Source organism: Somniosus microcephalus, chromosome 11, assembly GCF_052327205.1.
Source record: "Somniosus microcephalus isolate GS21.2 chromosome 11, FLI_Smic_1.0, whole genome shotgun sequence".
In the NCBI taxonomy this organism is placed as follows: Eukaryota; Metazoa; Chordata; class Chondrichthyes; order Squaliformes; family Somniosidae; genus Somniosus; species Somniosus microcephalus.
The window spans coordinates 71,313,893-71,329,956 of NC_140997.1; the positions used below are offsets into that span (position 1 = coordinate 71,313,893).

A 16,064-nucleotide genomic window follows, 5' to 3' on the forward strand; every position below is an offset into this window, starting at 1 on the left:
CTGCAAAAGGCCAAGGATTTATTTCATGCCTCACATAGTAAAATCTGGATTCATTTTTAAATAAAACCTGCTTGCAATGCACACAACCAATAATACCAAAATGTAAATGGTAACTGGTGCTCTCCCCCCTTCCCTCAAGGATTCGAAAGAAACATTTATCATCACTTGCACCCATTCAGTGCCACAATGCAAAGATTTAAACAATAGAAACAAATTGCATTCATAGTGCCTTTATTGTAGTAAAACGTCCAAACATACTTCAGAGAACAAAAATAAGCAGATGTTGAGCCAAATGAGGAAAGATTAGAAGGTGTGACCAAAAGCAAAGAAGTGGGTTTTTAAGGAGAGTTTTAAGAGGAGATAGTACAGATGCCATTATAGGTCAGCAAAAAGACAGGGGTGATGGGCAAGCGCAAAATAGGATACAAGCAGCAGACATTTATAGAAGCTGAAGTTTATGGAGGGTAAAAGGGAGCTGGGCAAAAGAATATTGGAATAGTTGAGTCTGGAGGGGACAAAGGAATTGAGGATTTCAGCAGCTGATGGGCTGAGATGCAGGCAGGAGCAAGCGATATTATAGAGGTAGAAGTAATGGCTCTTTATGGAGGGGATAGGAGGTCAGTAACACTGTTCAAGATTGAATAGGACGGCAAAGTTACAAAGTCTGTTTCTGCCCGAGACAGTAATCAGGGAGCGGGATGATGTTGGTGGAGAGGACACAGTTTCATGTGGGTCCCAAAGAGGATGGCTTCAGTCTTCCCAAAAAGAGAAAATTATGGCTCATCCAAGACTGGATGTAGGACAAGCAGTCTTATAGCAGAAAGGCAGTGCAGAGGTCAAGAGAGCTAGTGGAGCTGGAAGGCTAGGTATCAATCAGTGTGAAAGCTGATCCCATGATTTTCTCAACCACTCCCTCCCCTCAACTTTTGCCACATCCTCAAGAAAACCTTCATCTCCCACCCTGTTCATTTCTATTATGGCTGCTATCTTTGCTCCCTTAAGGGGCAAAATTTGAGCACATCTAGCACACAACTGACTTAATCATCCTTTGCCAGATCCAACTTGACCACATCAAGCTACACTGAGTGTCTCTCTCCCCTGTCAAATCCACCTACTGCTCTATGATACAACAAAGTGGTCCAAGATGGGCCAGTCAGTGATCAAGATCATAAGAGAGATCACAGAAGATGGCAAGGACAAGGAGGTGGCTGTGAATATGAGTAGGAGAGTTTATGTGGAGGGAGCAGTTTAGGAAGAACAAGGGGGTATTGAATTAAGAGGAGAGATTCAAGGGGATTTGAGATGGAGATTGAAATCACTCAGGATGTGGAGTCACAGTGCAGAGTCAGAGAGGAAAGCAGGAAGGATCTCTCGGGGAGAAACCTGCAGTGGGGTGGTGAACAAGGATTTTAATGGAGAGATGAGAGAAGTAGAACATAGTGAAGTGCTTGAAGGAGGGCAAGGTGCCTAGGAAATGAGAGAAGACACCAACATGTGACTTGGAGACAAGGGCCACGCCGTCACCAGGGCAGGTAGTGGAAAGTATAGGCTGGCAGAGGGCTTTTAATAAAGGGCAAGGTGTCACTGCCCATAATCCAAGTTTCACAGTTAGGATATCAATATGATAATCCAGAATAAGGGGGGGGGGGGGGGGGTGAGTAGGAGAAGAAAAAAAGCCTGGTTTGAGAGTTAGGAGACATTTTGGAGGGGAATGGGAGTGGGCAGTGATTGTTGACCCATCGACAAGAGCCCAGGGTACAGAAGTTTATAACTCGAGTTCCGGCTGTTGATGGTTTGAGTTTCTCTTTAGTGAAATAAAAAATATATAGATTTTGAGCAAGATAAAAGTGAACACAAAATGTTAGTAATTTATTACATTTAAATATGCAAGTTTACACTTACCCATGCAATTACCATGATGCACAGGGCAACAAGGCACGGGCCCAATAAGTTCCAGAGACCTCGGCGGTCTAGTTGCATTGACATGGCAATCAGTAAGGAGCCAAGAATAAAAAGTACCTTCAATAATGAAAACAAGAAAAATTGTAGTGTAACATTACCATTTTCTACAATAAAACATTTCTAATACCAATATTTAGATAATATTCTAAACCAGTGATCTACCCTTTTGAAAAAATTCAGGATCAGTGTCTTTTCTTTGCCCCCAATGCCTCCGCAGTTACAAATTTCATGTCTGCTGCAGATACTTTCTCAGCTTCAGTGGCATTAATTACTTTAGTAAGAGGTCAAAGTCTCTTGCTTTTATGGGAGTTGACTCGCACCATTCTATATCTACTTGCAAGTTAGAGTAACCCAGTCACGTGAAAATAGTATCCCCTTGGGATCTGAACTGGATATTAATGTCTTTTGCCTTGTGCTTTTCAAACTCTCTGAAGGAAGACTGAGCAAGTACTGTACTTGGTAAGATGTGGCCAGATACAAGTCAGCAAGTTGTTTTAAAAAAAGTAAAGGTGAAGATACCAAACGGTAGTTACAATCAGACTAATTAAATTCAATCCATACAACTTATCATTGCATAATTATACAAAATAAATACACACTTCAATAAATACACATTCTCTTCTCCCTCCTCCCCCTCCAAATCAGAGGGTTGTCTTACTTGACTTAATGGCTTCCAACTAACCTCCTGGCTCAAGGAAAGCCCTCACAACTTCATTGAACAAATCCGACAGCTTTCAAAGCCTTCCCGTTTCAAAAGCCTGACACAGCCTGTGTCTATTTCTATAAATTCCTCCAGTTGTTCACAGCCAGAAAAGTGCTGCCAGACCCCTTACTGAGCACCTGGGACCAGTCACTCTCCAACAAATTGGTGAGAGTAGTTTATTAATTACCAATACAAGCTTAACAAACTGCTCATTATCCAAAGATCGTGGGAAAACAAACCCATCTTATTCGAATTTTTAATTCTTATGGTCGCAGAGACTCTTTAAAAATAACTTGCGTGAATGCACTAGGCTTTAAAACATTTTAACGGTAATTGGACATTCATGACATTTCTGTGGAAAAATGGTCAAAAAAAAAAATCCCAAAACACCCAGTTTGAAAAAGAATTGTTATACTTACATATTTAAGGGAAGATTTTAACCTCGCCATACACAGAATTGTAACCCACACAGAGAGAACAGAGCCAAGGAAATCACAGTATTGAAGTGTATCATATTCCATAATGCACATGACAGCAATTCCTGGTTGATCACATGCATGATAAAACTGTAAGGAATAATTTTTTAAATCGTCATTCAATAGTTGATTCAAAATTTGTCAGACTAAAAACACACTTTAAACAGCAGTTTCCTCTTGGTTAGTTTTTTTTTCATAAATACAGGTACAGTAGCCTCGTTGGGATGGTACTAGACTATAAACCCAGAAGTCACAAGTTCAAATCCCACCATGACAAGTGAATGAAACTGAATTAATTAAATCTGGTAATTTATGGGCTAGCACCAGAAAATGACTATGGAAACTGCTGGATTGTCATAAAAATCAAACCGGTTTGTTAATGTCTTTCAGGGAATGGAACCAGCCATTTCTAGCTGGCCTGGCCCACGTTTGACTTCACACACTGGAAAGTTGATCCTTAATGCCCGACATATGAACGTATGAAAATGAGAGGAAAAACCCACCAATCCATCTAGCCTATACCATATAGTTGGTGATGCCAAGTGCATCACAATGCAGACACTCCCCATGCTATAGGGTTGCCACCTCTGGTTTGATGTATCATGTGACACCACATATTTGATGCTTAATCACGTGACGTTTGCCCACTGTTTGCCAATATTAATCCATTTACTTTCATGGAGTGTCTCCGTATCACCAAGGCCCGAATAATTTTTTTTTTTTTTGCTTTGTAGCAAGATGAATTACAACACAAGTTATAAATCAAAGAACACAAGATAAAGATAATTAATATTTAAATAAAAACTACTTGTGATATTTCTACAGTATCAACCGCAATCAGAAACACCATAAATTCCACTGATTCAACAAAAACATAATTGATAAGTAATTTGTTGCAACTAAAGTTTTCATATAATTTTCTAACTTTTTACAAAACACAGCAAGTTATATAAAAAAAAAATTTTTTTAATTTTTTTTATTTTTTAAAAGTGATAAAACCAAAACCAAACCCAGTTCAATTCACTTACTCCCACATCCCACCGCTGAAGCCCAGCTTCAGGGAGGTGAAGCTCTGTCCTCAAGGAGAAGCACCAAAGCTCCCTGACTCATATGAACTCTCTCCCCCAGTTTGAGTTTCTCTCTCTCTTCCCGCACCCCCCCCCCCCCGCTGTTTCTCTCTACCCACAGTGTGTGTTTCTCTCTCCCCATGGTTTGTATTTCTCTCTGCCCAGTAGTTTGTATTTGTGTCTTCCTCCATCCAGTTTGTTTCTCTCTACCCCAAGTTTGTGTTGTTCCTTCCCTCCCTCCCTCCATTTCTGTTGCTCCCTCCCTCTGTTTGGGTTTCTCTTAATCAATTGTCTTCCATTCAACTTTACAGAACCCCCTCCAGAATTATTCATGGGCAAACTCCTGCTCATCTTTTCGTATACTTGAAGTAACAGATTCTGCCAGAATAATGACTGAAATCCAAGTAGATCTGAAGGCTATAAAAGACTGACCAATCCACAAAATACCATGTCATGTGCTTCTAGGTCAAATCAGAAAGGGTTCTCAAATTTCTCCTTAGTACACTTGGGGATGCAACAGTATTTAGGGTCTAGTCCTTCTAATTAGGGTCCTGACAAAGGATGAGTTATGGGATCAGGAATGCAAAGGCACAGTTAGAAAATAAATTATAACAGCTAGATCAAGACCTCAAGCTTATGAAAACTATGCAGGGCATATTATGGACTGAGTTTATTATTTGCAAGATAATCTGCTTTTGCACAGCATTAAAATAATGTTTTAAAAACTGACATCAAATAAGGCATTAATTACACCCTGCATAACCCTCAGCTTCCAGTCACTTGCCATTTTAATTCTCCACCCCACTCCCACTCTGACCTCTTGTCCGCGGCCTCCTACACGGTTCCATTAATGCTTGAGGAATAGCACCTCAACTTTCGATTAGGCACTTTACAGCCTCCCAGACTCAACATCGAGTTCAACAATTTCAGATCATAACCACTGCTCCCATTTTTTCCCGGACAGCAAGTGCTGGTAATGATTCTGCTATAGCTATTTACAGCTCCACTAGACACACCTTTAGTTTCTTTACTTGTTCAATTACCACCCCCTTTTGCCTTGCCCCACCATCCCTTTCATCATTTTATCACTCCTGCCTGCTACCCGATCACAGACCTTCCCTTTTATTCATTCCTCCTCTTAAAACCTCTTACTTAAAACCGGTTACATCGAACATATTCCAGTTCTGACAAAAGGTCACCGACTTGAAACATTAACTCGGTTTCTCTTTCCAGATGCTGCCTGACCGGCTGAGTATTTCCAGCATTTTCTGTTTATATATCAAATTTCCAGCATCTGCAGTATTTTGCGTTTGTATTAATTACACGCTTTGGCACAGACATGGAAAGCTGCCTCAAAAGTCTATTTACACCAACATCACTTTCAAATCCCTAAGCTTTTCATTAACTTTACATTGGTTAATGAAGCTGCTCTGAATTCAAAGTAGGTCTATATTATAAAACCAAAGACCGAAAGAGTTTGCAACAGTCCAATACATGTGGCAGAAAGGGAAGCTCTTATCACCTCATGCTTGACCCATATCACATTTGATGTGATGAAAGAAGGATGATCTAAAGCAGGGGTGGGCAATTATTTGGGAACACCCCCCGCCCCTGTACTCTGGGTACCGGAAGAGGAAAGGCGCAGCGCTGGTCTCTTTCTTTGGTAAAAGAGTCACCGAGATGAGCAGCCATGACTCAACTCAGACTAATGTGCAACTCGAGCTCCAGCTCCAATGCTATTTCTGTTCCATCCAGTGGGCCAAATAGAATGAACTACCGGGCTGGATACAGCACGTGGGCTGTATTTTGCCCACCACTGATCTAGTAACATTTTCAGAATTGAAAATTGTGCTTTAAATCAGAAAGCCTAGTCATTATTTTGGGCAATATGCTTATTGATGGGTGCTATTTTCTCAAAAGGGCAAATGTCAGAAGCTGGTTACCAGAAGTAACATCTACTTACCCGAAGTAACATCTACTTACCCTGGGCATAGTTTACTATAATCTTATCACAGTAAAGGCAACCTTTAAACCAAATTATATTGAACAAGTCCATTAAATGGGAATTAAGATGTTATTAACAGTGAAAAACTCTAATGTTCTTCAGTTTACCGTTGAGAAAAACATGGTGAAGAGATACACAGAAGCCTCTACAAAGTAATAGCGATGTACAGCAATCATAATCGGTGGGATGAACATAAGATTACTCAAGGTTAACAAGAGTGTTGCCAGCATTTGCTGTCTGTATGACTGGGCATTGGTATCATCTGTACAGCTCCATCCACTCCAGCCTAAGGAATTTAGAAACGAGAAAAAACAGTGACTTTTTCCACTCGAAGGAAGCATAAAGCATGGGCAATCCACTAATACCTATAAACAATATAGTGTTTATAGAAATATAAAAGTAGTATGACTTCAGTTGAAGTTCCATAATTATAAATATATACACACGCACCACACACACACACAAACTGTTTAATGTTTTTGCATTACCATTCACCTCTGCAGATTTAAATCTAGCATCAATAGCTACTCATACTCAAGTGCCTTTTCTGGTCAGTTACAATAGTCAGATATTTGTACATTGCTGGTGCAGTATGCATTATATATGATTCAGTGTACATATGTAGACAGAGCAACAGGTAGGCAGTCTGCCTTGCAAAGTGTACAGGTGACTCGGGTTAGTCGTTCAGGTGAAACAGTACTGGGAAATAGTTGCACTGCTGTAGCTTCCTGTTGCAGTTTGAAAGCACTTTGATCACCTTCAGAACCCAAGCAGGGGCAATGAATTTGATCAAAATCATAGAAATTTATGGCATAGCAGGCGGCCATTTGGCCCATCGTGTCTGTGCTGGTCGAAAGAGCGATGCAGCTTAATCCCACTTTCCAGCTCTTGTTCCGTAGCTTTGCAGGTTACGACACTTCAAGTGCATATCCAAGTACTTTTTAAATGCGGTGAGGGTTTCTGTCTCTACCACCCTTTCAGGCAGTGAGTTCCAAACCCTCACCACCATCTGGGTGAAAACATTTCTCCTCAACTCCCCTCTAATCCAGTTATTTTAAATCTATGCCCCCTGTTTACTGACCTCTCTGCTAAGGAAAATAGGTCCTTCCTATCCACTCTATCTAGGGCCCTCAATTTTATACACTTTAATTAAATCTCCCCTCAGCCTCCTCTGCTCCAAAGAAAACAAGGCCAGCCAATCCAATCTTTCCTCATATCTAAAATTCACCAGTCCTGGCAACATCCTCGTAAATCTCCTCTACACCCTCTCTAGTGGATCACATCTTTTCTGTAATGTGTTGACCAGAACTGTACGTAGCACTCTAAACTGTGGCCTAACTAGTGTTTTATACAGTTCACAGAATCACAGAAACCCCACAGTGCAGATAGAGGCCATTTCGGCCCATCGAGCCTACACCGACACATATCCCACCCGATCCCCGTAACCCCTACACCAACACATATCCCACCCTATCCCCGTAACCCCACGTATTTAATCCCCCTAACACTAAGGGTCAATTTATCATAGCCAATCAACCTAACCCGCACATCTTTGGACTGTGGGAGGAAACCGGAGCACCCGGAGGAAACCCATGCAAACACGGGGAGAATGTGCAAACTCCACACAGATAGTCACCCGAGGCCGGATTCGAACCCGGGTCCCTGGCGCTGTGAGGCAACAGTGCTAACCACTATGCCACCGTGCTCTTATATTCTGTGCCTCGGCTAATAAAGAAAAGTATCCCGTACGCCTTCTAAACCAACTTATCTACGTATTACCTTCAGGGATTTGTGGACATGCACTCCAAGGTTCCTCTACACTTCTCAGTATCCTACCACTTATTGTGTATTTCCTTGCCTTGTTTGCCCTCCCCAAATGTATTACCTAGAATTTGACTAGACTTTGAATTCAAACTTCTAGTTAAGAATTCAATATCCCCACTAGGACTAAATTTAGCACTCCCCAACCTCCACCTCACTGATCCAAGTTTCACTTTACAAAATACCTGAAGCATAATTATCAAAGCAAGGAGGAGCACACACCCAAAAGTAGTTTCATGTAATTTCCGGAAGGGAATCAGAAGTAAAATTTAATTTGAAATTTTGCACTGGTAAAAATAGTGACTTGTCCAATTACATTTGCTGTTGATATCAACAAAGCCTGTATCTCTTAAAAAAAAAAAGTGTGAAAAGAGAACTAGGTGAGGGAATTTACAGGTAGGGACTAACATTTTACTGGAATGAGGCATTTTGACCAGCATTTTGGTCACTTTCTCCTTAACACAAGGTACAAATCCAGATCCTTATTAGATACCCAGTTGTGATAAAATCATTACAAACTAAGATTCTAACGCACAGGGCAAAAGTGGAATAAAAATTGGATTGTGTAGAAAGTTTAAAGTAATCATTTTGGAACGTACAATGCAGTCTCAGTTCTAAGGGCCAGAGAAACAGTGATCTCCACCTTCACAGAGGATGGCCGTGAAACTACTGCGCCAAGGTGATAGCCAAAACATCTGCTTTTAACTGCAAGATCAGTGACCCACCCCGCTCCTTCTGTAGTTGTACCCACCTGCTTTGCAAACACATGCAGCATAAAGATATCCATGAGTTCGAAGAAGCCTGCACTCTCCATATACACCACAATCCCCAATACAGGGGCTCAATACAGTTGATACAGTCACCAGAACAGAAGCCTTCCCGCAGGTCTGATTGCTAAAAGACAGAAAACTCTGATTAATATTGTCAGTTACTGCTGGAAGTACAAACATTTTTTTTTACCCTCAGTAGAAGTAGTAATTCAAGATAAAATTTCAGAAAGAGCAGCCATGAAGAACAGTGGGATTCATGGTACGTACTGTACCAAACAGGTTCATAAAAATATTAAACCTAATATGGTACCAATGGGGTCCCATTTTGAAAAAAAGATAGTCCCAAAATTATCCTCATCAGTTTGCTCTGAAACCCTCCAACTCTTAACCTGCATCCTGTTGTTCTGTGCTTATGGGCCTGCCAAATGCAGATTATCTACACCCCTCAACATTTTAATGCAGAGCTCCTGTGCCCTTCAAGCATTTCTCCAATGTAAAAGTTGAGGCCTGTAAATCTCCCCTCTCAATTTAGAACCTGAAGTTTAAGAATCATCCAGGATTATCTTCAATGAAGTTTGAAAGTGAGGTACCCAAAATTGTAAACAATACTCCAAAATGTGGACGCACCAGTGATCTACGCCAAGTTAGAGTAACTACTTTCCACTTACGCAAAATGCCCTGCAGATGGAATCCTGTATATCATCAGTTATATGCTTAGAAATTTACAGTGAATGATGAATAATCACATTTAAATTATTTTCTTTCTCCATACTTGTTAAAGCCTACTGTGTATTTCTTCACTATTTAACAATGGAAGGAAATTTGGCAATTATATTAAAATGGGCCTTTAAGTTTAAATATTAGTTGTCAAGGTCAGATTAACTGCACAGCCACATGCTGGGAAGGTGGATCAGAAGTCAGATGAAGCATCAGTGCAACTGGGCTCAGACACTTGGGGGTGTTCATTAAAACAATCCTAGGACAGACAGACAGACACACTAAGAATTGGAATTTCTTCTCCTTTTGAGCTCTGCAGGAGCCAAGTTACAAGAAGTCCTCTTTCAGGGGAACAATGGTTTAATCGACTGTTCAGTTAATTGACTGGCCAATCACTGGACAGGAAAGGGATTGTAGGTCAAGCCTTCAGCTTCCTGTCCACTGAGTGACCAAAAAAAGATATTTGTTCAAGGTCAATTGGCAAGAGTTTCTGCAAAAAGCAGGGAAATTACAAATAGTGGCAGTTAGGTCTCAGCTAGGGGCTGACCAGAAAGGGGGAAAAAAGGTAGTATTTATCCTGCTAACCAGAATAGTGCAGCGTGCTTCGTTGTTTTGTCTGTTACAGGAAGTGTTATAGGGGTATTTGCAGCTCTATTCAGTCACAAATAATAAACCACGTTTTGATTTTACATAAATATTTTAGAGAGATGTCATCACTCAGTCCACCTTTCAGGAGACTTGGAGGTGCACATGATGGTACATGCAAGGACCACGATATACAATTCAATGACAATTGTATGTCTAGATACTGGGCAGTGAAAGTTAACTGCTGATTCAGACAGAAAGTTAACTCCTGCTTGCAGGAAAGACTCATGAAGTTAACCAGAGAGAATATCCAACATTGACCCAAAATTTATAACAGGAATCTTTCATCCTGTACATGTTGCAATTATTCCAATATTGCACTATATTTATCTATATTAAAATCCATTTACCATTGGTCTAGATGATTCTAAACACTGTTTACCTCCCTTATATTTGTCAGTAGTGTTTGCTGTCTAGTCTTCAAAAGGTGTTAATAGCATTAACTACTTTTGATGGGAGTCTATTCTACACGTCCACTACACCACGGAAACCATTTTTATCTTGCCATTTTGGTTGTGTACTCCTCTAGTTGCATGATTAAAATTGAAAAATAAATATAAACTATGATTCAGCAGACTAAATGTGTGAACTACACCTCTTCTCAATTTTGGGATAAATTTACAAACCATCAACTCATAGAACCATGTTCATTAGCCCTCTTTCAATCCTATGCTATGCAATGAAAGGGTGTCCAAAAATGCACACTATATCTGAAATGAATCCTTAACCTTAAGTATGCAGAGTTAAAATAGCTTGTTTCCGCTTGTATTCAAATACCCTTGATATGCTTCCTAGTTGTTTTGATAAGATGTTTAAAAACCAGACAGCTGCCTGTTCAGGTCAATAAAAGTTCCAAAGAACACAGGTGGGTGCTTTTCTGGTGTTCTGGCAAATATGTACCATGCAACTAATCCCACCAGAACAGATTAACTAGTTCCCATTTACACCTTTGTTTCTCGACTTGTTCCGTTACCATCTCCTTCCGCCTCGCACCACCATCCCTTTTGTAATTTAATCTCTCCTGCCTTCCACCCGATCACAGCCCTTCCCTTTTGTTCTTTCCTCGCCTCTGTATTTGCTTAAAACCAGTTACATCTCTAACTTTTTCCAGTTCTGACAAAAGGTCAACGACCTGAAACGTTAACTCGGTTTCTCTCTCCACAGATGCTGCCTGACCTGCTGAGTATTTCCAGCACTCTGTTTTTATTTCAGATTAACAAATCATTTATTTGATTTGCTACTTCTGGGACCAAGCTGTGCACAAACTGGCTGCTACACTCATCTACAGAACAGTGACTACATTTCAAAAGTGAATTAAGTGCTTTGAAGTCATAAGAGGCCCTATAGAAGTGCAAGTGTATTTTTTGATTAGCCTGTTGACAAGAGCCTCATGGCCGAAAAATAAAAATCCCATCCAAATCATTCTGCTTCTCAATCTTTGCCAAAAGACAACCATCCATTATGTACATCATTCATGTGCTTTACATTTATTCAAATTAAATTCCATTTGCCATTCCTTAAAGTGTAAATAATGCAATGATGTCAGCCTTGGCTCAATATTAGCACTCTCATCTCAGAGTCAGAAGGTTGTAAATTCAAGCCCCACTCCAAAGACATGAGCACATAATCTAGGCCGGCACTTCAATGCACTGCAGAAGTGCTGCACTATTGAAGGTGCTGTCTTTTGGATGAGACATTAAACAGAGGCTCTGTCTGTCCTCAGAAATGGCCGTAAAAGATCCCGTGGTACTAGTTGAAGAGCAGGGGCGTTGTCCTGGCCAACATTCATTTCTCAACCAACACCACCAAAAACAGATTACCTGGTAAATTTATTTCATTGCTGTTTGTAGGACAAACTGCCCTGCTGCTGCGTGCAAATTGGTGTCACATTTCCCTACATTACAACAGTAACTACTTCAAAAGTATTTCTTTAGCTGTAAAGCACTTTGGGATGTCCCAAGGTCATGAAAGAAACTATATAAATGTAACTGCGTTCTTACTTTACTCAATGATGGCAGGAACATTGTAAATTATTTGTACTTTTTTGGACAAACTTTATTTCAACTTACCTTTGAATGTCTGAACACATTAAAATAAACATACACATCATTTGATTATTGTACAACTATGCATTGGTCTATCAAGTCAATTAAAGACTATTTGGTTTTATGACCAACAATGGCCTCACCCGTTGGAACACAGGATTTGCAAGGTGAGGAACCAACGGTCAGTCTCTGGGTAAGGAACATGAAGGGATGTTGATAATATTGAAGAATTCATTTTAAGTAGGTATCCCCAAGATAAAGCTTTGAAAAGAAAAACAGACATTATAAAGCATACAATGCATAAATACAAAATCATGGGATAGACCCAGTGAATTTTGCCTTTGGAAATTATACTTTTTCAAAACAGAAAGTATTCTTTCCACATTTGCTTGATCTTCACACCTACAAGTAGGATTATACAAAAGTAATGCAGAAACTGGGACCCTTAAGATCCAAGTTTTTAGGCTGGCTCAGGGCACTGCAATACCAAAACACTAATCACGCGGAGCAATCAAATTGCTAATATTTTGTGAAAACATCCCAATTGCTCCAGGTAGTCACTGGATGAATAGATTAGGCTCCACTTTTAAATAGGAACATCACAGAAAGAAGCGAGAAATTGGGGAAAGAAACCATGTTAAAGTATACAAAGAGGATATTAAAAAAGGAGTCAGATGGAGATTTCATGGTTATGGGAATTCTTTAAAGCCTGTCTAGGCAAAAAGCTACTAAAGCTGCCCAACTTAAATTCTCCTACACATTTTGTGGTCTTCCATATTGAAGGGGTGAATTAAAACTTTCTACCTAGCCTGTTGAAACGTATATCTAGTCTAAAATCCTGCAAGCCTGATAAGATTCCAGAAGCTGGATTCTCAGATGAGCAGCCATCATACTCATTACAAGAAGGTATGGTATATGTAAAGTCTGTAACATAACCCTATTATGGTCCCACTTCTAGTACCTAACAGAGATGAGAGAGGGCGTACTCCCCTGAAATTAATTTCAAGTGAGATATTCCACCTGCAGAACATAAAAACTAAGCTAAAACTGGCCACAAGATAATTGCTTCAACCAATGATAATGCTGGCTGTTGGCAACATCAGTGCCTATTGGAAGATTGATGCCATCAGAGAGGTTACGGTACCAAAACAACCTATCTTTTCGAGGAAGGTTTTCTGGTTTCTACAACTGAAGAGCCGGGTAAAATTTCCTCCTGATGCAGAGCTCCATATGCTGGGAATGCAGGAGGAATTCAGGACCACACCCCCACGATTTTCTGTCCATTAATTTGTAAAGAGCAAAAGATGAAAATGTACCCCATAATGTTTAGTTGCACAATGCCTCTGAAAGAAAGCAGGACATCGTGAAATGCTGTTGAAAACTACATTCACAAAGATATTCCAAATTAATGTGAGACAAAGATTATGAAAAATGATTGTAAAGAAATCCAAAAAAATAAAGCAAATGCCTTTAAAACTTAAATTCTGCACAAGCAGCACCAAGATTAGAGGAGAACTCATTGCAATTTGCTGAAGAATACAACATAGAAGCAACTATCTGAAAGCAGATGTAAACCTTACAATAGATTTATAGAATGTTCAGTTTGTCATTTTTAGGATAGCTTTTCAATTAAAGTCAAATGCACAATAAATCTGATGAATTACTGCAAATTCAAACCTGAAATATGAAAGTGCATTGGATAATCTCTAGTTCACAACTGTAATGAAACTCTGATGTGTACCTTCTCTGCAGCTCATGGAGTTGACATCTAGGGACATCACAGGAGACCCAGCACTTAAACAGGCAAACACAGTTGCATTTTCACTGGATAATGAAGTCTAAAAGATTGAAAACATTTTCTTACTCATCCTTCAATAACAAACCATTTTCTTCTATACAGAACAAAATACTGACATAGTTGGGAATGTGTTCTAGTGCTTCCAGATTCTAACTACAGAACAAGAGTGGTCTCAAGTGCAATGGGTATGAGAATGATTGAGAAGGAAGGCAGTTAATAAAAGGATGTCACTGACATAAAATTATTCCAAAAAGGTAGGCAAAGAAAACTCAGATTATTACTTCAAAGTTTGCTAAGAAAATAGGACCATAGGACATAAAATAGAGATTAGTAGGAAAGTAAATCCAGAACAGATGGAAAACTTTTTTATACCAAATGTTTGATCACTCCTCGAGTAATCTAACAAACAAGGAAGTAGTCAAAAATATTGAGATTATTTAAAATACAATTAAATGCTGTCAGAGAGCTAGTATTTTTTGAGGACAGAGCTTCAATGGGTCAAATGCTGTTTTTGCATCCCTGACAAATCCAAACTTATAATAGGTAACTCAATATTTCACTGTCAATTTAGTGGTATTTTTTCCTGAACAAATATGTAAAGCTCCAATTTTAGACTTGTACACGGGAGAATTTTTTTTTTAAGTATATATTTTTGAGATAGTGTCAAGTCATAACTGATCTGCACTCAGATTTGAGCAGTTGCTAAAACTCATGTTCAGATTAAACCCCATTTCCAATGACTAGCTTTTTCTCCAGCAAAAAAACTCTGGATGCTGAAAATTTGGAACAACTAGAAAATGCTGGTTCTGATGAAGGGGCCACATCCGGAACATTAACTTGCCGGTCCTCTAAACAGATACTGACCGACCTGATGAATGTTCCAAACATTCTCTGCTTTGGTTTCCAATTTCCAGCACTGCGTTGCAGCAATTGTTATCTATTATTAAATTAACAACTTTCAATCCCAACAAAATATAAAACTCTGTGGATTGGTATCATGCTGAAAAATAGTGCATGACATCACCAGAGAAATGCTAAATAATAGTTTTAAGCCCGAGTTGGTTGAAAATATGAAGGTGGTGCATGTGACACCAAGCAAACAGACTGCAAAAAACTAGCCCAATGTCGCTCAAGGGGAACAGAAAGGTGAGGGTTCTGCACAAACATTATTCATAATCTACTTAATTGTAAAGCAACTGTTTACCGGAACTAATGGGCCAAGTTGGTGAAAGTGCGAGCTAAAAACAGCGCAGTGAGGGAAACAATGCAGCGGAGACTGGAGTGAACAGGGCAAGCAGTTGTGTATCTCCTTAATCAATCAGATTGAAGGATTGTGAAATTAACAGCACAAGGACAAAGAAGGAAGTGTAAATTAGAGTAGATAAATTCAATGTCAAATCAGGTACAGAAAGGGAGGGAAAGAAAGATTGGATTCAGAGAGGGAACAGAAAGAGACAGAAAGGAACAGTTAAAAAAAAAAAAAAATTTACGTTTTTAAAATCTCCAACAATTAAAATCTGAAGGAATGAGACTCCACCATTGGAATAGTTAATTTTTAGTACCAGAAAGGGTGACTGGCAGTAATTAACACAGATCACGTTGTTAAAAGGCTACTTCGACTGAAATGGACAAGACTTTCTGTGGTGAGTTTAGCTACCGCGCAAATACAGCAACTTCACGCCATTCAATGCATTTCAATGGTGAGGTAGACAGCAAGATGCCGTTTTCCCTGAACCTAATGGCAAAACAGCGCAACTCGGGCAGCAACTTTTGGATATAGGAGTTTAACCGGGTGCATCTGTCCCTCACCTGAAGTTGCTGTACCATTTGTGCATAAATAATGGTGAGTGTCATTAACCTCACCTTAATCTTGACAGCAAATTATGGCCCAATAAAATTAGTCTCTCCCGCCCCTCTATCTCTGGTGGTCGATTGTGCTCAGGAGCAACTAATTTCAAAGAAACAAGCTACGCCATTTCTCACCCAATTTGTAGCAGAACAGATCCGCTAAGAGTTTCCAAAATCAAGCAAGGAAATTGAAGAACAGTGGAATAC

The 16,064-nt window shown here is 39.7% G+C and overlaps 1 protein-coding gene across 1 annotated transcript in view; it reads right to left on the reverse strand.

The window, feature by feature from the left end:
• pgap6 (post-glycosylphosphatidylinositol attachment to proteins 6) overlaps nucleotides 1-16,064 on the reverse strand; it is a 49,597-nt gene that overhangs the window by 3,471 nt on the left and 30,062 nt on the right. The window contains exons 7-12 of the mRNA XM_086000850.1: nucleotides 13,953-14,049; nucleotides 12,355-12,472; nucleotides 8,786-8,928; nucleotides 6,321-6,499; nucleotides 3,085-3,231; nucleotides 1,903-2,019 (exon numbers count right to left, since the gene is read on the reverse strand). Of these exons, the coding sequence (XP_085856976.1) occupies nucleotides 1,903-2,019; nucleotides 3,085-3,231; nucleotides 6,321-6,499; nucleotides 8,786-8,928; nucleotides 12,355-12,472; nucleotides 13,953-14,049 (801 nt within the window). The remainder of the gene's footprint in view (nucleotides 1-1,902; nucleotides 2,020-3,084; nucleotides 3,232-6,320; nucleotides 6,500-8,785; nucleotides 8,929-12,354; nucleotides 12,473-13,952; nucleotides 14,050-16,064) is intronic.